General features: G+C 41.0%; 1 protein-coding gene across 2 annotated transcripts in view; it reads left to right on the forward strand.

Annotated features, from left to right (window-relative positions):
- Positions 1-21,165, forward strand: part of LOC117252527 (transmembrane protein 132C) — a 181,078-nt gene extending 159,913 nt beyond the window's left edge. For both annotated transcript variants that reach the window (XM_033619527.2, XM_033619528.2), the window contains 4 exons: positions 4,631-4,839; positions 13,445-13,718; positions 17,236-17,427; positions 19,350-21,165. In XM_033619527.2, the coding sequence (XP_033475418.1) occupies positions 4,631-4,839; positions 13,445-13,718; positions 17,236-17,427; positions 19,350-20,519 (1,845 nt within the window). In that variant the 3' untranslated portion in view covers positions 20,520-21,165. The remainder of the gene's footprint in view (positions 1-4,630; positions 4,840-13,444; positions 13,719-17,235; positions 17,428-19,349) is intronic.
- The last annotated feature ends 1,765 nt before the right edge of the window (positions 21,166-22,930 follow it).

A 22,930-nucleotide genomic window follows, 5' to 3' on the forward strand; every position in this document is an offset into this window, starting at 1 on the left:
AAGAAAAATAAGACTGATGTGATAAACGTATTTGTCAGCAACGCTTATGTTATTGATCATCCATATCACTGTTTGGATGATTAGATTTGGTCAGTGAGCCTCACATGGTGCCCTGTCAGGTGATGTCACCTTGCAAGCTACTGCTCTTGCGGACAGGTTGCAGAACTTGTGAGAGAAGTCGGAGACGAAACGGGCTGTCAAAGGCACTTCAGTGTCAGCCGGCTGAGTGCAGTGAGAGAGAAAGTGCCGAACAATGAGGGAGCTGATAAGGAGCAGGGACTCCTCTGACATCTTTATCAGTTCAAACACACTCTCACACCGGGAGCCCAATCTGCTCCATGACTGACTGTAGCCAGGGGAGCGACACCGCCCTTGTAGAAATGTTCAAAAGCTTCATTAAGCAACTCTGTCAGTCCCTTTTACGCTGCAGTGTCGTGTGGCATTAGCGCACAAGTAAGGTACTACTGTGTATGCTCTGTGCTCTTTATTGGCTATAGAGCAAATATCCACTGATGCTGTGTGTGTCCACTTGAGAATGCAAGGCTTGTGCCGTCCTTAACAGAAGTTCTCTGATGGTTGGCTGTAGCCTTGAAGGATGCCCTGCAGCTTGCTTTTCAGCTTTCTCACAGGGGTTTCCAGAGATTTTTGTCTGGTGCTCAGGCCAGTGTTCAGTTATAAAGTCCACTGCTTTTGATAGCTTGATGTTGGCATGGAAACCTTTTTGCACTACTTACAAAATGGTTGCCTCTGCTGAAAAAAAGACATTTCCACTCAAAGTGAAATTGAGATGTATTTTTGCTGAGGAATAAATACAAATATCTTTAACATTGTATTTATTTTTCTGCTGTAATAGCTCCTTCTATATTAAAGTTTTGCAGGGGGTGTGGATTTTTGGTCCCAAGTGACAAAATGTTTTCACTGGTAATTTGATTGGTGCAATATGTTTGTTGGCAGACACTAAAAATGTTTCATCCTATCACTATAGCTTCTGTGGAGGCCCTTCTCTGCCAATGTGATGAACAAAAAAAAAAAATCAAAGATTCTGTAAGTCTTTATAAGACAAACTTTCTTGAAATAATAGTGTCTCAAAATAATTACTATCTCCTCTATCTATTTCTATTTTAAACAGTCTTGACAAACTTTTACAAAATAATGAGTTAATATCTCAAAATAATGAGTTAATGTGTTGAAATGGTGAGTTGGTATCTAAAATAATGAGTTAGCATCTCAAAATGATGACAAACTTTCTTAAAATGAGTTAGTATCTCGAAATAATGAGAAACTTTCTCAAAATAAAGTCTCAGTGTCTTGAAATGATACGTTAGCATGTTAAAATAATGAGTAAATGTCTCAAAAGAAGTTGGCATGACTTACTTATCTCACAATAATGACTCAATATCTAAAAATTATGAGAGGCTTTCTCAAAATAACGAGTTGATTCATTGTTGTCATTATTGTAAGAATTCTTCTTTCTTACTTCTTTTGAGATAAGTCATTATTGCAAGAAAGTTTCGAGTGTTCTCAGTTCCCAGACACTTAGTGAGTGTTGTTAGAATAAAAGGTGATGGAACACAGTGGTAGACATGTTCCTGTCCCAACTTTTTTTGAAACATGCTGCAGGCATCAAATTCAGATCAAGTGTATATTAACAAAAAACAATAAGGTTGATCAGTTTGAACATTTAATATCTTGTCTTTGGACTGTATTCAACTAAACATAGGTTTTAAACAAAATGGATTTGCAAATCATTTCATTCTGTTTTTATGTAAGTTTTACACAGCATCCCAACTTTTTTGTATTGTTGTATAACTAAAGGATAAATATCTTTTAAAGTTAGTTGTAATGAATGCAGTTTTATGCATGTCTTCTAACCGTACACAAAACATCTTTAAACACCAGGTGTGTGATGAAAACAGCATGAAAATCCCAAATACTTACCTGCAAATATTTTCGCTGGCTGTCCAGGTGGTGTCCAGCAAAGATGTGGGTTTCATTAATAATTGGCAAACTTTCTGGGGAAAACCTGGTCTGATTAGGAGAGATGGCATTAATCCCACTTTGGATGGAGCTGCTCTCATATCTAGACACCTGGCCAAGTTCATTAGTAATTCAATACCCTGACAACCCAGAGTTGAGGCCAGGAATCAGAGTCGCAGTCTTACACGCTTCTCTGAGCTTCTAGTGCAGTTACCCACTCATAGAGTTATAAAAACGGTGTGTGTGTGTTCCAACCACCTAAATTATCTAAATCTAAAATTAAACAAAGAGGACTGTGCATAACAACCTCATAAAAATTAAAACCTCCTCTGTGACAGAAAGACAAAACAGGAGAATTAAATGTGAACTGTTAAATATCAGGTCTCTATCGTCTAAAGCAGTGTTAGTAAACGAATTAATATCAGATAATCATATTGATTTACTCAGCCTCACTGAAACCTGGCTGTGTCAAGATGAATATGTCAGTCTAAATGAATCCACTTGTCCCAGTCATAATAATACCCACATTCCTTGAGGCAGTGGCCAAGGAGGGGGAGTTGCAGTCATTTTTATTAATCAGCCCAAAAGCTAAACTAGATTATAATTTCTTTGAAAGCCTTGTTTTTAGTCTTTTACATCTGACCTGGAAAACCTCACAGCCACTTCTGACTTATAGGATATTTCATCCTGATCACAATGACAGAAATGGACTTCCATAAACTCGACCAGTCACACAGTCAGTTAACTGTCTGGGGACCCAACATTTTTAGCCATTAAGACTCATCTTTGATTTGAGAGTTCCCCACATTTTCTCTGTGACTCCGTATGTTAGGCTACTCCTTTGTTGTGATTCGAGTCACTGTGTAGGCTAACACAGAAGAAGCTTAGGTCAAGAGTTTTGACTGTCTGGTCAGTTGCCGTTACCACAGCTGGAGCCATGAAAGAAAAGCAGTAAACCTTCCTTTTTGCAATGTGGGACAAACACAGCACAGAGTGAGTGGGAGCTGACAACACAGCAGGTGTTGAGAAACACTGAAAACACTGAAAAGTAGTGTTTAGTTGGAATCAGTTAACATTAGCTTCTGCTTTCCAAGTGGAGTAATTAGCCTAGCTCGCTAGCTTCCAGGTTTGAGTGCAATACAAAGTGAACAGCAAGATCATTCAAAACGCTGAAAGCTGTAAATCGACAAATGTCCTAAATTACAAATGGTAGAACGTTATGTGGGCTTGTTGAAAAAGTTTTTCTCTTTCAACACTGGCCCTCAGATGTCAGTCAGCCACTGGGAAAACAAAAGAAAGGTACAGAAATTCGCCCACCCTCAGACTGTAGATGCTGTTTTTACAAATGTGTCAGAAAAGATGTTTTATCTTCTTTTGAAAAATGTGCACAATAGTGTCACAGAGGTGAAAAGATTTTAATTTTCAGGGGAAAACTGGTGCTTTTTAAATGATAGTCTACATCTTGATTTATTGAAGAACTGCCGAAAGATCCTTTATATTCTACTTTTAATGAGTGATTGATAAAATGAATGAATCCCTCCAGGAAACAATTTCTTTCCTAAGCATTCACACCAAACACTGGTTCTCTTGTGCTGGCACCACTGTAGAGGTGATGCGAGGTGGGGGGAGCTCACACAAAGCTATGGTATCTGTCAAACGTAAAGTTCTCTTCTTGGTCACAGAGGATACCCTGCCACAGCTTCATGATTAATGGCTGTTTATGGTTTTATCTCGCAGTGGAGAAATAACTTGGAAGTCGGAAAAAAAAAGATATTTCCCCAGACCATCTAATTCCATCTGGTTTCAGCTGTGGTAGTCTGCTATATGATGGGATCAATAGGATTGACAAAGTGCCCAGAAAAAAAGCTGGGTATCTCTGTTTAAGACATACTGATTAATAACCTTTGTGTGTGTGTGTGTGTGTGTGTGTGTGTGTGCGTGTGCGTGTGCGTGCATTCATTCTGGATATCTGTCTTGAAATCTTCTTTGGCTCTTATGCATTTGCATATGTTGAGTGTTTGTAGTGCATGCATGGCCATAGTATAAGCCTTTGAAAGAGACAGAGAAAGAGAGGATTCTGGGCATTAATCAAACGCTGGTATGAGTATAGAAAGAAGCTTGGGGGGGGGGGGTTGCAGGGGCTTCAGAGAGAATGAGCCAAAGCAACAAGGAGTTGTGTCTTCCGATAGCACAAATTTGGCTCCCTCATTCCTTTTGTAAGGCAATTTATAAAACAGATGGCTTTGAATTTTGGTCATTTTATCAAGAGACAACTGCTCTCCTCTTACTAGTTTCCATCTGTTGGTTTCTTCTTTTAGCTGTAGGCACAACTATAATAGAAGAGCAGACCACGACCTGTTTTCCCTCAGGTTCAAAGATGTCCTCGCTGCCCCCCTCCCCTCCCCTCCCCCTTTCCCTGAGTGTGGAGCACATACAGGACCTTTCATCTTGTTCAAAGTAGTTACAGGAATACTATATCAGTGGGGAGCTGAGGAGTGTAAACCTTATAATCAACTTGGAGAGCCCGGGCCACAGTGTACGCTGTACAGTATATTGCACTGTGTAGTTCACTGTGTAGTCATCTAGTGCAACCGTCAGGAGAGCTTCAATTTAAATGTCGTCTCCCTTAATCCTCCCCTCTCCTCTCATGCAGGTGTCAGACAGGTGCGACTATGTTTTTGTGAATGGCAAGGAGATGAAGGGCAAGGTGAAGATGATGGTGAACTTCACCTATGGATACCTGAGCGCTCAGTTGGAGCTCAACGTGTGGATCCCTCGGCTCCCCCTCCAGATTGAGGTGTCAGACACGGAGCTGAGCCAGATCAAAGGGTGGAGGGTTCCCATCATGGCCACCAGCCAGAGGTACAGTGCTGCACACATACTTACACATACACTTACTGTTTTGAAAAGTAACATCATACCTGTACTTATACTCCCTGCCAACAGTAATTCAAAACACTACATCCCATATTGCTTCTCTGAAATTGGTAATTGTGTCCTTTCTCCTGTAGGTGCAGCTATGGCTAGATACTGTAGCTTGCAAATGATCTCTTCTGTTGCCTGTGACCAGTATTTTCCCAAGGGTCTGTCTGAAAGATTAAAGTCAGTCATGGAGATAGGCAACATTTCATCCACCACTTATCCAGCTCACAAGCTTAATTAGTTCTCTGTTGCTTGTGGCCTGCAGCTGTCCACGATTAAAATCCAGTTTTGGTTGTTTAGTCACTGCAGGGCTAAAACCATCCACCGCTGCTGAGGAGGACAGCGGTGTAAATATAGAAAGTGCAGGCGGTGTGTATGCACTGGGGCCCATGGGGTGGGGGGGTTGGGGCCATTTGCTACAGGCTATATACCCTCACAAATGCAAACTCTTCTCTGTCATGGCTTTCTTTGATTTTTTTTTTTTTTTTTTTGTAAAATAGTCAGCAGCAAACTATAATGAAATTGCATGCTTTTTTCTACAGAACTAGAAAAACCATGAATAAACTATATACTATACCATAACCATATATATATATATATATATAGTTATAGTATATATCAGGGGTGATTGCTCTGAGACAACAAGGGAGGCCGACCTTCCCCTAAAATTTTGTTAAAATAAGAATTTACATTGCATTAAACGTGCACTAAGATGTGTTTAACATCATGACTTTGATGTTGAAATGTCAGCTGTTTATCACCAGTTTTCAAATGCAACCTCCCTGTCATACATTCTTGTGTCAGCACGGTGGATGCGGAGGCTCCAAGCATTCCTATGAGATAGCACTGAGCAGGTTTTTTTCATCCAGCAAAGTGAGATGGTCATTGCATAAATGCGACAAAATAAAATCGTCACTTCCAGGGAGGCTCAGCTTCCCTGGGACCTAATGGAGCGGTAGGTGGGAGAGGACGCTCGATGTATGCATGATGATTGGAGGAATTGTCTAAAAGGCTGAACCCCTTTGTGATTGACAGCACTTTGGAAATACACACCAGCATCGTCGCATTTCAAGCTCAGTCCCATGGGGATATTTGCGAGTGGAGTCATCTGACAGAGTGCCGTCCGGAGTTCCTTATTTCTGTAAGCCATATAGCTCATTTTCACAATTTGTACAGTACAGTTCAGGTGTTTAAACCCATCTGAAAATCTTTTATTTCTATGTTAATGTTGCCTAGTGTCAAGTCTCTATTTGATCATGTGACAAGAATACAGTAGGTAGTTTAGGCGTAAAATCGGTCAAGACTGACGAGTACATCTATAAGTCCAGCGAGTTGTCACGCCTTTCTTATGGCCATAAAAGTGGCCGTAAGAAAGGACAAGAGAGAAACAAATGAAAGTGGAAAAAAGTCAGATTCCTTTGGCTTTTTTCATAAACAGTTGCCAATAGTGTACGGGCACCTTATAACTAGTAACTAGCATGCACTGGGGCCTTGGTAAGGACCTTATGCCACTGGAGGAGGGCTCACCTTTGGTTGGGTGCTTCACGTTGTTGTGTTGTCGGTTATAGTAGGTGTTTCAGGCAGTTTGAGGTTGTGTTTTTCAGAGTGGAAAGAGTCTTAATACCACTACCTGGCACAACGACATTCTTATCATCTTTCCTCCTGACGAAACCAGAGTAATAGGAATATTTCCAGCCGCTGAATGGAAGCGTTTCCATCTTCGTTTTGTGACATCCATACACACCAATGACAAAAAGAGAATCCAAAAAACTGATTGACTGTTGGATTTTAAATTAAAAGGGGGTTGACAACGAAAGTAAGGTTGTAATGACTTATTTGGTTTTAGGGTGACTGTAATATTATAACTGAAATTTTATTAGTAATTTGTTTTTCTACTCATTACTGGGAAAAGTAATATTATAACTGCGGCTTTTAATAGTAACACTCAACACTGTCAGTTACAGGGCATTCTGGTCTCTTAGGTCTTCCCCTTTAACAGACTCTGATTAAGTATCCTGTATCTTATTCACTATCTCTCAGGATCAGATTAAACCAGAGAAATAAACTAATTGGAAAGTATTTGTTTGGTTAATTGGATGGACTATTAGTTGGCTCAGTCTTTACTTTACATTTACTTGTTTTTTGTCTCTTTGCATAAAAATCAACATTCTGCCAAGGGCTCATTTTCTCTCTTCAGTTTTTTTGTGTCATCTGCCGTGCATGTGTAATTCAGGCAGAATTTCCAATTATCCATTGAAACAGCTTTAGGGTCATGCCGCAAATGTTAATTTGAGTCGATCCAAGTTTGATTTATAAATACACTTTTTTTTGTTTCGCCAACAATAGTGCTTCGCGTCTCTCCTGTTGGTATCACATAAAGATCAAGATCAAAGTCCTTTGTCCACTTCTGCAGCAGCGCTGGTTTCATTTAACGAATAGCCTTTATCCCAAGTGATGTATTCGATTTCAATCATGGCAGCATTAGATAAGATAATGATGAGACGTGTGACTGAACACCACTCCACCTGTCTCCTCCTGACTTCAGTCCTGCTGACAGTTCTTGGCTGATAACAAAATGGCTGACCTGTGCAATACAGCTTGTCATTACGACCGGTTTAAGGTGGCCTGCCATTTTGCCTCTTAGTCGTCAGTAGAACAGAACATTATTAGAGCTGCCTGGAGGTCAGACCTCTCCCCAGGGGCCTCATCACTAGCAGCACCTCTGCCAACGCTGCTGTGCATTGCTTCTCTGCAACTGTTGAAATCCATCAATTGATGGAGCGGCTATCAGCCTACCTGCAGTAATTACTCCTGGAAAAGCGTTGAGGTTGGACTTGGAGTCATCCCACGCACTAGTGTGGCTACTCTAATTATCCCTGCTCCCCTCTTATTTTGACTGACAGAGGTACAGCATTCAACTAATGCCATGGCTTGTCGAGGATGTTGCTCTCCCAGCTGTGCGCTGGTACGCCTTTATCAGCGGGGACAGGCCGAGTTGTGTTGTCATTGTTGACGCTGGCGCCACTGCTGATGGACAGTGAAGAGCTTTGTTTCTCTCCGTCTTTCACCCGTCTTTGTTTATCAGGGGATAACAGGCGTGACCTTGCAAAGTAGCGCTATGCCTGTTGGTGAGAACGGGCATCGGTCCACCGTCCATAAGCCCACAAGGAAGTGAGCTGCTGAGCGACAGTGGCAGGGCCTTCCTCTATCAGCTAGACTGGCAAGTCGGGGCCACATTGGAGGGGGGGAGAGAAATGAGAAATAAAGAGACATCAGGCATGTAAGTTGGATAGTTTCAAAAGTACTCTTCACACAGTTTTTGACTGGCACTGCCTTATGACTCACCTCTTCCTTCCCTAAACCCTGTCAAAACAGGGACAAGATAAGCCTTTGCAGACAGCAAACCTAAGTGTAGGCGTAGCACTCAGGCAAGCACCACTCCTTTAACATGTCTTTCAAGATATGTACATCAAGATTCCTTTCCCCCTTGTTTTATAGTGTTTAAAAAATATCTTGCAGTTAACTTTCAATATTGAGTTGGCTGTTCTCTTTCTACTGTAAAACAAACTTGCGCTTGAATTCCCTACAAGATCCAAACAATGAAAAAAACAATCAAGCACTGTCAGCGAGAGCTGCATATAGAAGCAGCACTGCCTATTTCCGTCCAAATGACCTTCGTCATGTTATTGTAGCAGAAAATAAAATGCAGCAAAATGCCAAAACAAGTACAGGCACACAATCCACGGGGCACAACAAAAATAAGCATGACACACACACACACACACACACACATTAATATGCAGCATCTCCTCTGAAGTCAGAAGTGGGCTTGAAAGTGAATGAAGCGGAAAGAAAAATTGCTTTGTGAAGCAGGTTGTTCTCGGCGCTGAGTGTGATTTGTTTATTAGATTAACCTTAGATTAGATTTTGAGATGGCTGCACAAGCAGTGGCATATCAGATTTATACCGCAGCTAAAACGGTTGGACTTCACTATCAGCTTGTTTACTCCTGAATCCATTACATCTGACTAATACCTGCATGTATAAATGTCCTTATAAATATACTGTTTAAACGCTGATTCAGTCAATATGTCAGCACATACTCCTGTAACATCAGTGCCATTTGTCAAGTCATTGGCCGTGAATGTCAAATAACAAATTGTGTTTACGCTCAAAATACTCACAATATGATTCAAAAGGATTTAACCAAAGCAGTCAGTGGTGAGAAACTTTCAATTACTGCTGTTGGAATAATTGGAAGATGGTGACTGAAATCATTGGCAGATGGTTTTCTCCTTGTGCATGTAAAATGTAAATGAGTGTAGAGACAGTAGAGAACAGGAATTTATGAAAGGAGAACAGAAATTTAAAAGATAAATTCAAACGCAAAACGAATGTTTGATCACAAGAGCATGAATCACAAACCTTGTTAGTCAGTTGGAATGAGAAATGTATCTGAGAAAATGCTTTGTTTTATGCAGAAGGTAGTTATTTTGTTTATATGTGAATTTGAAGGTTGGCCTTTAATTAGCCATTGTGGAGTAGGGTAACCCAGGGAAGGGAGCTCCAAGCATTTGGTAGGTGTAAGAATATTACTGACCAGAAGCACTAGAATAACCCTGTCCTCGTCCGGGATGTTGATGCTGTGTTCCACTTCTGTGTGAAAGATGACATAAAAATCAGAAGTGGAGGAGTTAGCATTCATGAATATGCATCAGATGTGTCATGTAGTGTCCGCTTAGGCACATCCGATCTGCTATTTTAATCTAATGCGACAAGCGTTTTTAAAATAGTGTTAAAAATGTAACTTGGAAGTGTGAATACAAATCACAGACATGTTTGCAGTGATATGCAGGACAAACAGCAGATCTACAAACTGATCTGCAGACATCCATCCAAGTCTGATATGGTACAGAGATAAGACTTGGAGTGAGGACACAAGACTGATATCCATTTATTCCCACTTCCTGTTGTCTGCTCCCAAAACTACAGTGAATCTGACAGTGTCCTTATTCATGATATCTTTCAGTTCCAAACTGGACCACATGGATATCAGATACTCCAGCAACCCTGGTCCCTGGGCAGCTTGGCCATGCTAGCAATAACAGCCCTGAGAACTAATTTTCTCAATCAACTTCTTACTATTAGTCATGAGATTCGACACGGGCACAATATTTTCTGCAGGTTTTGGTTATTTGACATTTGAGATGCCTGTTTTTCTCACTCCATCAGCTTTTGGTCTGACGAAGGTAAGCCTCTGGGAACAACAGCCAATATTTTGAGAGATCCAGTGTAGCCAGCAGATATCTGACCATGATATCGACTAGTCTTTATGAACAGATATGGGCACATGAATGCAGATATATTTTTAAAAAGCTATTAAAAAGCTGACTCACCATCAGATGATAGCTGATGGGTTGCGAGATTGCATTTCGGCCAATGCATTTCACCTCTCCACATGGACGGTTTGTCTGCCGCTTAAACGTAATTGGTTAATAGAACGAATCCCTGTGACGTCACACCAACACTTTGGGGTAGACAACTGGCAATCCTTCTAAATTGCGGAGATATCTGAAATCATCAACTTGTTTCTGTCACCTTTTTTAGTCATTACTGTCACATTTAACGATATATTGTTAAACACATTGGTCTGACCTATCTGACATTTCTGCTGTGCTTATGTTATGTACTGTGTTGCTTTTCTGATTCAGGTAGATTTGGTTTATCAATGTACTGCTGTGAATGGGGGCTGCATCAAAATACATTTCAGTCACCTAAAAAGACCCACTTAAAAACAATTAACAATCAGTTTAAGTGTACACTTTATCTGAAATATGTTCACTGCTTTACCATACATACCAACTGATCAAGGCAGCAGTAGACCAGCAACTTCCATGTGTTAAAATGACTGTTTTTGTCAATGTAGTCTGGTGACTTTGAGATAACGGCTTCAGTTTCCTGTAGTACAATTTCACCCATGCCCAAACCTGTGAATTTATATATTTATGTACATATTTTTACCTGTTACATAGCTTTTTGCGGGTACCTGCACCGGGTTGGGTTATCATCAATTGAAGTTATCATCAATGTATACATTGTGATTCAGGCTACCTCCTACTGGAACTACAAACAGAAACCAAATGCTTCCAATGCCAAAATCTTGTCCCTCTGCTGAAAGTTTCAATTATGAATATTTTGATATGATATTAAGGGTCTTTAAGGTTGCAAGAATTACAATAGAGAATATAAAAACAATAGGTTTTTTATTTGGACACCACGGTTCAGTCAAAATTCAAGCTTTTATCAAAAATGCCTGGATCACTAAAGGTTTTCTTTCAGTGTTCCTACAATACCCACAGTAGAACATCTGTCATTAAGTTGCATGTGAAATCGGCCCTGCCAGCGAAGGTTTAAAGCCCTTAACTCCAAATCTCACTGTACTCACAGCTTTTCTCTGGAGCATGCAGCTAACATCTTTATTCCCACGGCTTCGCATGCCGTCAGATTTCTCACGGGATTCAGACAGAAAAGAGACAAGCAGAGCGGATAATCTCAAGAAAAACAGTTTAAGAGATTAATTTATTTTCTACCCTTTATCATGATCGCAACCTTTGCTAGTGCGTGTGAGAGAGACAGAGAGAGAGAGAGAGACAGTGGAACAAATGGCGATTATTAGACAGAAAGGCGAGTGTGAGCCTACAGTGCAGTATATGATTAGTAGTTTTGCTGACAAAGCACTCTTCTGTTTTAAAGTGTCCCAACTGTGCCCCAGTGTAAGACTGAAGAGCTGTAACAGCATTTATTCTCCCAGATCAACCGTTCAAACATTGCTCTCTCAATATCTTATGGTGCTTCATCTGTTGTTTGTTGAAGCAAAATAAAAAAAAACAACAGTTATGAGCAAAATCTAATGATATCGCAGCTATGTTGTAACCATTTAAACCCAGTTTGTCATACTGAAAGCAATTTTCCTGGTGAGAAAGAGCTGAGCCTCTGTTGGCTGATTTGTTGCCTAAAGTAATAAAATTAGATTTGCTAGCAACAGAGCAATGAGGGAGGCTATTAAGTAAAGCAGTAAGGAGGTGTATGCACATTCACAACCCAGACCAGGTGCTCTGGAATGTTGAGGGAGAGACACTGAAAAAGAGAAATGATAGCCATACGCTGGATTGATCCTCTCTTAGAGGTTTAATCAACAACATTGCATCATTACTTGATCTTTGTCGGGTAAACATCCCTGTGTGAGTTACACTGCTGTATGTGTGTGTGTGTGTGTGTGAACGTTTGACAGAGATCAGTTAAAGTTAAATGCTGCTGAAAATACCACAAACCACACATCAATGCAGAGCTGATATTTTCTCTTCTCATCTATCAAGTATTTATTTAGCAAATACAGTGTGTGCATATGGCACAGTTATTTTAGATCCTGCCTTTTTTGGACTGTAACACAGAAATAACCACCAAGTGCCTACAATTACGTTTTAGAATGTTATATAGCTTGACATGTGAACTTTCTGCAGTGTTTTAATTGAAATAGCATTCATAATGAACAAAACTAAGAGTCTACAGTCTATATTAATGGCTCTATGCTAATATCAGGATGCTAACATGCTCAAAGCAGGCCCCCAGGTAGTGCACTAGGCTTTGAAGCCACTTTAGTAGGGGCCAAACAGTGTAATTGCATCCGTCATGGGATAACCTGTGGCCCAAAAATAATTATTCCATTGACTTAATATGGAGGAAGAGATCTCTGTACATAAGCAGATACATTTTTGGAGCATTATAACCCCTGCGAACTAACTTGTTTTACCATAGAGATTTTGATCCATTTAGTCTGATTACAATTGGAAAGTCTATTAGAGCTTTAAAATGGAATCATTTTATCCCCATTCAGGTTACAGGAGCATTAAACTCGAAGTATAGCCAGCTCAGCCGCCGGAAATCTAGTAGTATACAGCACCTAAGTAGTATACAGCAGTTGAACCATTTTGGCCTTATGTGCCACTGAGCAACTTTCATAGGATTGAATAGGGCCTCGCCTCCAGCGCTGTATCCAGTTTTCGTCATACATCCATGGCTCAAAGTGATAACATTAGCATGCTAACATGCTCAGAGTGATGATGCTTACAAGCAAATTTGAAGCGGATGTAATGTTTACCATGTTCACCATCTCAGTTTAGAGTGTTAGCATGCTGAACTTTCCTAATTAGCCTTTAATACAAAGTACAACTAAAGGTGAGGTGAATATCAGTAGTTTTGCAGTTCAACATTTTGACCTGATGATGGCACTAGATGAAAAATCATTAGCTCACCCTGAGGGGGACGTGAATATCTGCACCAAGTTTCATGGCAATCCTTCAAGTGGATGTTGAATAATTTCACTCAAACCTACAAATATTGAACTAGTGGTGGCGCTAAAGGAAAAGTTGGGATCAACAGCATTATTAGGAGTCATCCTCTGGGCACCATGACTGTTTCCAATCCATCCAACAATTACTGTAATTATTGTAATGTAACTTTTTATTTTTGTCTTACTTGTTGCTAGGTCCACACGGGACAGTGAGGACGAGGATGATGAGGACAGACGAGGACGGAGCTGCACCCTGCAATACCAGCACGCCATGGTCAGAGTCCTGACCCATTTTGTAGCAGAGTCAGCTGATCCCCGAGGCCAGACCAGCTTCATGCTGGGCACTGATTGGCAGGTGGATATCACAGAGCTGGTCTGGGACTTCCTGAAGGTGGAGGACTCCCAGATTGCACAGCTATTGGACAGAAGGATACTGGTGGGACTGGACATGGGGATGACCACTATCCAGGTAGGCCATGTGTTAGCTCTAGAGGGTAACTACATTAAGAGTTCCTCCAGTTTATTAAAGCTAGGGTCTTTTTTTGATGGTTTTGGACATCATTCCTATTGATAATAATAAATTGTGTTTACCAAGTTAATTGCCCAGATCTAGAATTGCGGCAACATAGCTAAAATGAAGCTGACATGACAGTTGGTCGTTCAAAGAGGTTTTAAACAAGTCTTCAGGTTAGCCAAAACGTACTGTTATTACCTAAACTGTACATGCACACTATGCCTATACATGTACATATATGTACAAAGTATATATGAAACCTATTAGAAATCAGAACTTCATATATAGATTTATGTCTAATCCATACAGTTGTGTATGTTTATGTATGCATATGACGTTTATTGCCATATATGTCATACATATAACATATCGGTATTCCTATAAATATATAATACACAAATTAAACACATATATAAATTCCATTTATAAGAAACATAATGTGTACATGTTCCATACACTTAGTGACACTTTGCAGACATATATATGTTATGTATAGTGTTTGCATTTTCTCTGGCTTCCTCCCACAGCCCAAGGACATACAGGTTAGGTTAATTCATGACTTTAAATTACCCGTAGGTGTGAATATGAGCATGAATGGTTGTCTTTCACTATATGTCAGCTCTGTGATAGTCTGGTGACTTGTCTAGAATGTACCCCACCTCTCACTGAATGTCCCTCTGTGACCCTCAAGAGAATAAGCAGTTACTAATAATGAATGAATGAGTGAATCACACATGTATGTCAAAAGTTAATTTAAAAAATAATATCTAAGCATACATCAGTCTTGATGGAGGGGCAGATATGTCATATATTATATTTCCATATGAGCATTTACTTTAATGTTGTCATAATTGATAGAAATGATGGCTAAAACTGCAAAAATAAGACCAAAATTGTAACAAACCTGAACTATTATTTAGCTCGGCAGTGTCCTCTAAATTTGAAAGTCTTTAAAAAAAGATCATAATTGGTAGCCTTCATCTCAGGCTTGCACCATTGTTAAAGATACAGCTGCTAGGGTGCCCTAGCAATTTTAACATCCCACTTGTGCTAGTGCTTCCCACATTAAGACCATATTTCCCATGAACCCTGTTGTGTCCGATCTCAAAGAAGGTCTAGCCACTTGTCCTTCTCCCCAGCAACGATTTGAAAAAAAGAAAGAGGACAGTCCAGAAGCAGCTCTTGCTGACAGTGAATATAAATTCAGTTATTCAACCATCTGCCATTGTGAGAACCTCTTAAAGGTTCAATCTGCTTCTGATCTTGTGACATCAAGTCATTGTACAGATTTCTTCCAAAATCTCATGATGTAAAATGCAGTGCAGAGGGCACTGGATGCTGTTGATGATCCGGGCAAAGATCTGCTTTAGTAATTACATAATATAATGTGGCAATTATTCTGATGTCTAAAAATTAATATGGTAATGATTTAATCGCTGATAAAGTATCACCAAATTGGAAACATTAAAAGTATTTGATTTATTAAACTAAAAAAATATATCCACCATATGTATTTGCATGCTGTGAACACAAGTACATGTTAGAATAATAAACTGTAGGAATTTGAACATATGGTTTATTCCAGTGACAATAACAGATGCCACTGGTATGACTTGTACCTCCTTTTGTCTAGTGCAGACAGGTGCTCACTGGTGTGTCACAGCCTGTTCTGCGGGCTCTCAGCAGTGAGTGGGTCCTCCCCCTCGGCCCTTTGGTTTGTCATGCTGTTCAGGCTAACTGGATGAATATCAGCCTCCTAATGGCATCAGTGTGAGTGGGATCTGCTCCCTGGTGTCGAGGACTCATCTGTCTGTCTGTGTGCAGACGTGTCTTCAACTTCGTGAAAACATCCGCGCGCTCACAAAACAAGCACGAACCAGAAAACATGACGCAAAGGTCTGACAGCTGTGCCACGCGCCACACAGACTGATGCACGAGGAGAAGTTTATAAAGATATGCAGGCAAAGAAAGTCCCACATGCCACACATGGCATTCATCATAAATACAGTTAGACTTCCTGCTTCTGAATTGGGGTTAAAGTGTGCCTTTCCACTGGATTACTAGTATTAATCAAAGGGAATGGATTCTTACCTACAGGAGGTACTGGGGCTGGGTGGCAGCCAAGTTCCAGTTGTTGTTTGATCTACACAGCCTGAGTAAAGAGATAAAATAAAAAGTAGGTTTTGCATATTGCGCAGGGGCTCCTGTGCCTTTTATGTTAGATGAAACACTTTTCTTAAATCACCTATAACTCGTCTTAATCCGCTTTTTTTCGTGTCTTTGACATCTCCTCTGCTAAGTGCTCATTGATGTGATGCTTTTGCATTCGACCTGAAAGGAATCCCTTGTCAATCAAGTCGTGTGACCAGCGTTGATATATTTCTGCTCCCGGATATCCTCTTGATGAAGTTTCTATAGATAGTTTTTTTTCTCTGTTCAGTTATGTTTGCTCTCGCTGCTGATTTCTCCTGGGAAAGACCTCCCCAACCCTGGGTGTTGAGAGCAGGAAATGAAAAGGCTTTCATGAGCAGGCAATACAATGGGTTGAGTCACTATTGTAGAGTAGCACAGCTATAATTGATCGTACCAGAATGTCACAAATTATTGCTTGGCAATCATGTATTTGAGGGGAATGTTGTGGAAGAAAATCAAACTCTTTAACTTTTCCTTTTAAAGGTTCTGTATATGACATTCAAAGCATAAATACAGCAGCAAACAAATATTTGCCATGTAAAGATATAGTGGAGTAATGGCCGATGATAAAGTCACGCTACTTTTGTGTTGTAATCCGAGCTTCTCTGTTTGTTGTTGTGGTAGAAACAGCATTGTCCTTAAAGTGTAGTGCCCACCCTTTGGTTCCCCCCTACATTACCACTGTTCATGCTGTTAGCGCCAGGTGCTAACCAACTTAGCCATCTCCATGTTGAGAGCCGTGTGCAGACAATCCCAGCTCAGACTCTGAATATGAGTGTGTTACATGGACATGAATAACCTGTTTATGATTGGGGTTTTGGAGTGTCGTGTTTATGTATTTGGGCATGTAAACACCATATCTCATTTTCAAAAACCTTGAGAAGACCTTATCATGCATATGAGAAAGCTGAATATGCTACCTGGAGTACCCTGAAAGAAACTGGGACACTGTTGCATGTAGACACCTTGTCCCAGTTACTGGGTGCCACTGACTACCTGCACAGTCATAGCTTTAGCCAAGTGATGTAAAAGAACCAATGACAGCAGCTTAAGCAGTATTGTCTTATGGCAATGAAAGAGGCCGCTTTTCTTCACCTACTGCTTCCCTTTTTTACGCAGTGGTAGTGACAGTGACAGGCTGACACTAGTGTATAGGACAGTGTGATAGCATAAGCATAGCTCCTCTCAGAAATAATGTTAGCTCATTACATAATTTGTGTATGTGGTTGAAAGAGACGGTGATGGTCTTTTTTTATTTGCTGTCTTCTGCCCCTCCCAGGTGTTGTCTCCTTTGTCAGACTCAATCCTGGCAGAGAAGACTATCACAGTGGTGGATGACAAAGTGACCATCACAGAGTTGGGGGTCCAGCTGGTGACGGGCCTCTCCATGAGCCTGCAGCTCAGTCCAGGAAGCAACAGAGCCATCCTGGCTACCACGACCACACAGGAGATTCTGCAAAGCCCCAAACAGGTCGGGATACTCTACATAAATTATACAAGTAGGGCTGCAGCGCTTGGTTGATTTATCGAGTAATTCATCAACATAATTTAATCAGCAGCTATTCTGATGATCCATTAATCGATTAAGTGATTTTTCAAGCCAAGAGTCTAATCGTTTGCTGGCTCCAGCTTCTCAATGTGATTATTTGCTGCTTTGCTTTGTCATATTTATAGCAAACTGAATATCTATAGGTTCTGAGGTGTTAATCAAATAGAACAAGCGATGTGATCATCACCTTCACATTTTTGACATTTTACAGACAAAACAATTACTCTATTAATTGAAGAGATATGGATAATGACATTAATTGTTGCAACTCTATATATAACAGAGCTGAAGTGCAGTTTGAAATAAAAATAAGACGTGAATTGAGCTTTGCTTAATAGCTCAAGTCTGTCTTAGCCAGCACGGTTGAATACAAAGCCTCTAATCTATTAGATTAAAAACAAAGACCAGTAATTATTAGCAAACACAATTTAGCCAGGTCTGATTAAGACAGAGAATGATGCTAATTAGTTTTACACCAGTAATTATTATCTCTTTGCACATTCATTTTTTCCTCAATGGTTTAATAGCCATTTGATGAAAGACAGACTTTTATATATCTACTGAAGCCAAAAAATGTGCATTCTGCAGCCGTGATTACTGTGCTTTTCAAAACAAAAAACTTACTTCCAGATTCCATTTCACACTATCATGGTCCTTGAATGAGCAATTTTACAATCAAAGAAAGGTGTGAGTGCACATGTGCTTGTGTACTCGTGTCTGTTTGTTTGTTGCACACCATCCCTAACCCTCTTAACTCCAAGGCCTGAAAGCCAGAGTGTGACAGAATGTGTTTCCTTGGGCAGCTAATAGAAACGGGAGCTTAATCTCAGAGCATGCAAAGCAACACCACAGTGTCTGTACCAAAATATGACTTACAGCCCAAACTTGGCCGTTCTGTCATACTTTGCTTCCCTTTCTCATTTGCCCTGGCTACTCTCATTGTGGCCCCTTTGATCTGCCCATCATGCCCTCGCACAAGTTCTCTGAACTGATCCTTTACACTCCACTCCCTCCCCCTCCTCCTCCTCCTCCTCCAACTAAGGAAGGATAGGAAGGCCATTTATCTACCCTATCTCCACGTGCAGACTGTGAAGATAAGCAGGCAGCGCTGCACTGTAAGTCCTCTGGTGTCAGTAATTAGGGAGCATTGACAGACCACTGTGGGGATCCGCCTTTGGGGATTTGTTCTTCGGCAACATTAAAAGGCAAATTATGGAACTGCAGTAGGGGAAGGCCTTAAGATGCCTATGTATGGCAAATCCTCACTCGCATATACAATGTTTAATGTAACTGTTTGATCTTTCCGCCTATCTTCCAATCTGCATCCCTCTTCAGTTTAGAAAGAATAGCTGCTGTGATAGCACAACTATGCAACTTAGTGAGCTTGTATTGGACCTAAAATGTCTCCCGCAGTTATAATGCTCCATGGTTATTGTGAGTCTCTGAATGCATTGATAAAAGGAACATTAAATGCAAATAATTAGGTTCTCATTTTTACCAATTCATTACACTCCTGAGAGTAAAAGCCAGGGGCAACAAGCAATGGGATATTACACAATACCTGAACAACATCTAGTTGATGCTCTAACTATCTGACAAAGAGCCTTTGCAATTTCAAAATAGTTTCAGTGCTAATATATTGAAAACAATTTGATCTGTTGCAGTTTGCCTTCATGAAATAAGGCTAGATGCAGTGTATTTCATTGTTTCCATGTATTTGTTCTACAAAAGCACAACATGTCTGTGTGTCACTGACTGCTCTTTCTCCTTTGCTCTCACTCTCTCTCTCTTTGCATATTGTTGTTTGTGTGTGTGTGTATGTGTGTGTGTGTGTGTTCTCACAGGAGGCCTTGATCAGCGCCTGGCTCCAGTTCAGCGATGGCTCTGTGGCTCCTCTAGACCTGTATAATCCTGACTTCTTTGTCCTGACAGCCACCTCCCTAGATGAGGAGATAGTGACAGTGCAGCAGAACCCTTCATGGAAATGGCCTGTCATCGTGACAGAGGCGGAGGGCCAAGGCCTGCTGGTCAGGGTGGAAATGACTGTCTGCGAGGTCTGCCAGAAGTTCAAGCGCCGCAGTATCCTGGCAGCGGGGAACTGCAACGTCAGGGTGAAGTTTGGTCACAGTGACAGCTCAAGGGGAGGTAGCAGCGACTATGGCCCCGATGGAGACGATATGGAGAACAGAGGCAGGCTCTCCCCATCTCAGGACAGGACCGGCCCTGACACCCACTACTATGGCAGCTCCATCTCTGACATGGAGGATGGGGTGTTGAGGAGAGCCACCACCACTAGAAGCGCAATAATGCGCAGACCCAATGGGGATAAACTTTCAGACGATGGTAGCCAGAACATGCCGATTGACTTTGCTGACTTTCCTGCACAAGTGGACCTCCCCCGTGGCCGCAATATAGACGATGACCTCATTCAGACAGCTCGTGGGCTCACAGACCTGGAGATCGGCATGTACGCCCTGCTGGGCGTCTTCTGCCTCGCCATCCTTGTATTCCTCATCAACTGCATCTCCTATACTCTGAAATACCGTCACAAGGAGCTCTCAATCGAGGGCCAGGAGAGCATGAATCACGCTCATGATTGGGTGTGGCTGGGGAATGAGGCAGAGCTGCTAGAGAGCCAAATCAGCCTGTCGCCCCAGCAGGAGGAACAGACTTCCATGATGGACTCCAGCAGCGGGCTCGAGGAGGGCAGCCACTTGCTGAACGGAGGTTCGGCCCAGAAGAATGTGCAGGGCCAAGTCCACCGGGCGGCAGACTCAGGGTGCATAGCCAAGGACAGCAAAGGGGACTCACCCACCACCAAGAGGAAGAGAGTCAAGTTCACCACGTTCACCACCATCCCCTCAGACAGTAGCTACCCCACTGTTAACACACTGACTGGAAGCCACAGCCAGGACATTAAGTGGGTGTGCCAAGACGTGGAGCTGGGAGACTCCAAGGAGTTGCGCAATTACATGGAAAGGTTAAATGACAGTGCTTTAAAAGAGGTGGCATAATGTACTGCGTGCACTTGTAACAAACTCACCCTTATGCCTTTCAGAGGAAAGTGGGTCTGGACAGAAACCGGACCCAGAAATTGACTTCACCCCAAACTGCCAAAGGGTCATTAAATTAAAGAGGATTATCATGATTCCACAAGTGGATAAATATGTCAATAAATGAGGACATCAGTTGGTCCTTTTTTTCATTTGTTTATCAGATGATTACCTTTTTATCATCATTTTATTACTACAGGGTTTAGATAGAATGATCCCAGGACTGATCTGCAGCAACTACAACCTGTAATATTCAGACAACATGTAGATTTTAAAACCAACAGTAACCTGACTAGATAGATGTCCCGAATGTGTGTGCACATTAAATGGTTTTGGAAGTTTTGTAACATTTTGGATATTAATTTCTTTCGCCAGATCCTTATTCTGTGGAAGAGTTCTGGAAAGGCCAAAGCAAGCAACGAGAAATTTCTGCATGTCGATGGAAAAAAAAAAAAAAAAAAAAGGCACAACTTTCCGGTTCATTCTCATCCTCTTTAACACGGCAGAAGACCTGTTATGTATATACCAAACAGTCTCCAAAGCATTGTATTGTTGCTCTGTATATTGTATTTTCATAACATTTAAGAAATACACAACAATGTGAAGAGCGTGTATCAGCTTTTATTGACCGCAGCATCACAAGGCCATTCATTTCTTAAACCCTGAGGTCAGCTGAGGATTGTGGTTCGGGAAGGGGAGCCAATTACACATTCATCTTTGTTAAGAGGATTTTATGAGATGTAATTTACACACAGGCCGCAACACAAGCTGCTCCCCTTTAGTGCTGGCCGGTGGAGGAAGGCAGCAGCCATTAATACCCTCATCTCATCCATTAGAACTCAGTACCCTAACATGACAGCCAGAAGGGGCTTTTAAACTGAAACGCTGGACAACATGGTAATGTGACATTTCCTACTACCACTCCCCAGTTTAAAGTTTTGTAAGCTTTGAAGAAAATGCCAATTAAGGTCTCGTTAACCTCTGCCCCATAGCCTCCAACAAAAGCATACTGATGGACAAACTGGGATGAAGTGTGCTCTCCATCTCTCGGGGAGAGTTTGGATACAAAAAGATAATTACAGGCAAGGTGGGAAATGTTTTCTTTTTGGAAATGGATCTTTTATTATTCAGATAATTGCACAAATAATAATCATCTCTGAAAACTTCCTAAACAAAGGCAGTCGGCTGAAAAATTGCATTTTGCTCAGTGAACGTTATTATCATCACAGTGGTGTTGGCTGATTGCGTTTTTTTGTGTTATTATTTTCCATCAAGCAGAGAAATGTTCACATTATGTTAACTGTTGCTGCAGCGTGGATCAGACTGTTAATCAGCAACACTCACGATATCAGCTCGAAAGAAGGGAGGTGAGATACTTAAGCAAATGGTAGCACTACCTTGAGTGTAATTAGAGGATGCCATTTAGATTATGTCAGCAGTCAGCACTGAATGAAACCCCTCCAGACACCTGTATGAAACTTTAGTGGCTGTTCTACTTTTATTTATCAGTTCAAGAAGCTTGTGTACTGATTCTCTTTCTACTTCCGCGGTGCTGCTGTTAATTCACTGCATGCTGATCCAAGACACTGAATTGACACCACAACAACAACAACAACAACAAAACAACAAATAGATTCCAAATAAAAAAGATAAGAAGCCATGATGAGTTGTAAGATAATTACGAAATAGGTCTTTAGTTAGATGTGAAGATTGATACCAATCACTTTACTGTACAGTAGGCCTAATATAGAGCTACAGCTAGTTGCTGGTTAGCTTAGCTTAGCATTAAGACTGGAAACAAGGGAAAGCAGCTAGCCTGGCTCTGTCCAAAGGTAACAAAATCAACCTTTACTAATACTTTATATCTTGTTTATTCAATTCATTATTCAAACGTTACAAAATGAGTTTTATTCTTTTGTGGTATTTTCAGCTGTGAAACAGAACATGTACCCATATACTTCAGAACATTCCCCTGGGCACTCTCAGTGTCATCGAAAAAAGCTTTCCCAATTCATTGTCCATGGAGCAGCTCCAGACTTTATACATAATGACATCACAAATTAGAGTTCTAGTACTCTAGCTCTTGGATTTGGGAGAGAGTTGTTAGTATTTACTAATATTTTTGGACTGTTTTAGACCATAAAAGGAGAACTATACCCATAGTTCTCCTTTAATTGTGCGGCTCTGCTAGACTTTCAAAAATGTAATCAGATCAAATGACTCAAATCTTGATAGTAAAACGAATCATTTTGTGGGGATTGTGATGCTCATAAAATGTATCCACTGATTTACAGACGACTCTTTCACAATTTAAGTCTATAGAAAAAAGTCTTTTTTGGGCCCCATGGCATCATGTGATGGACCAGGACGGC

Source organism: Epinephelus lanceolatus, chromosome 9, assembly GCF_041903045.1.
Source record: "Epinephelus lanceolatus isolate andai-2023 chromosome 9, ASM4190304v1, whole genome shotgun sequence".
In the NCBI taxonomy this organism is placed as follows: domain Eukaryota; kingdom Metazoa; phylum Chordata; class Actinopteri; order Perciformes; family Serranidae; genus Epinephelus; species Epinephelus lanceolatus.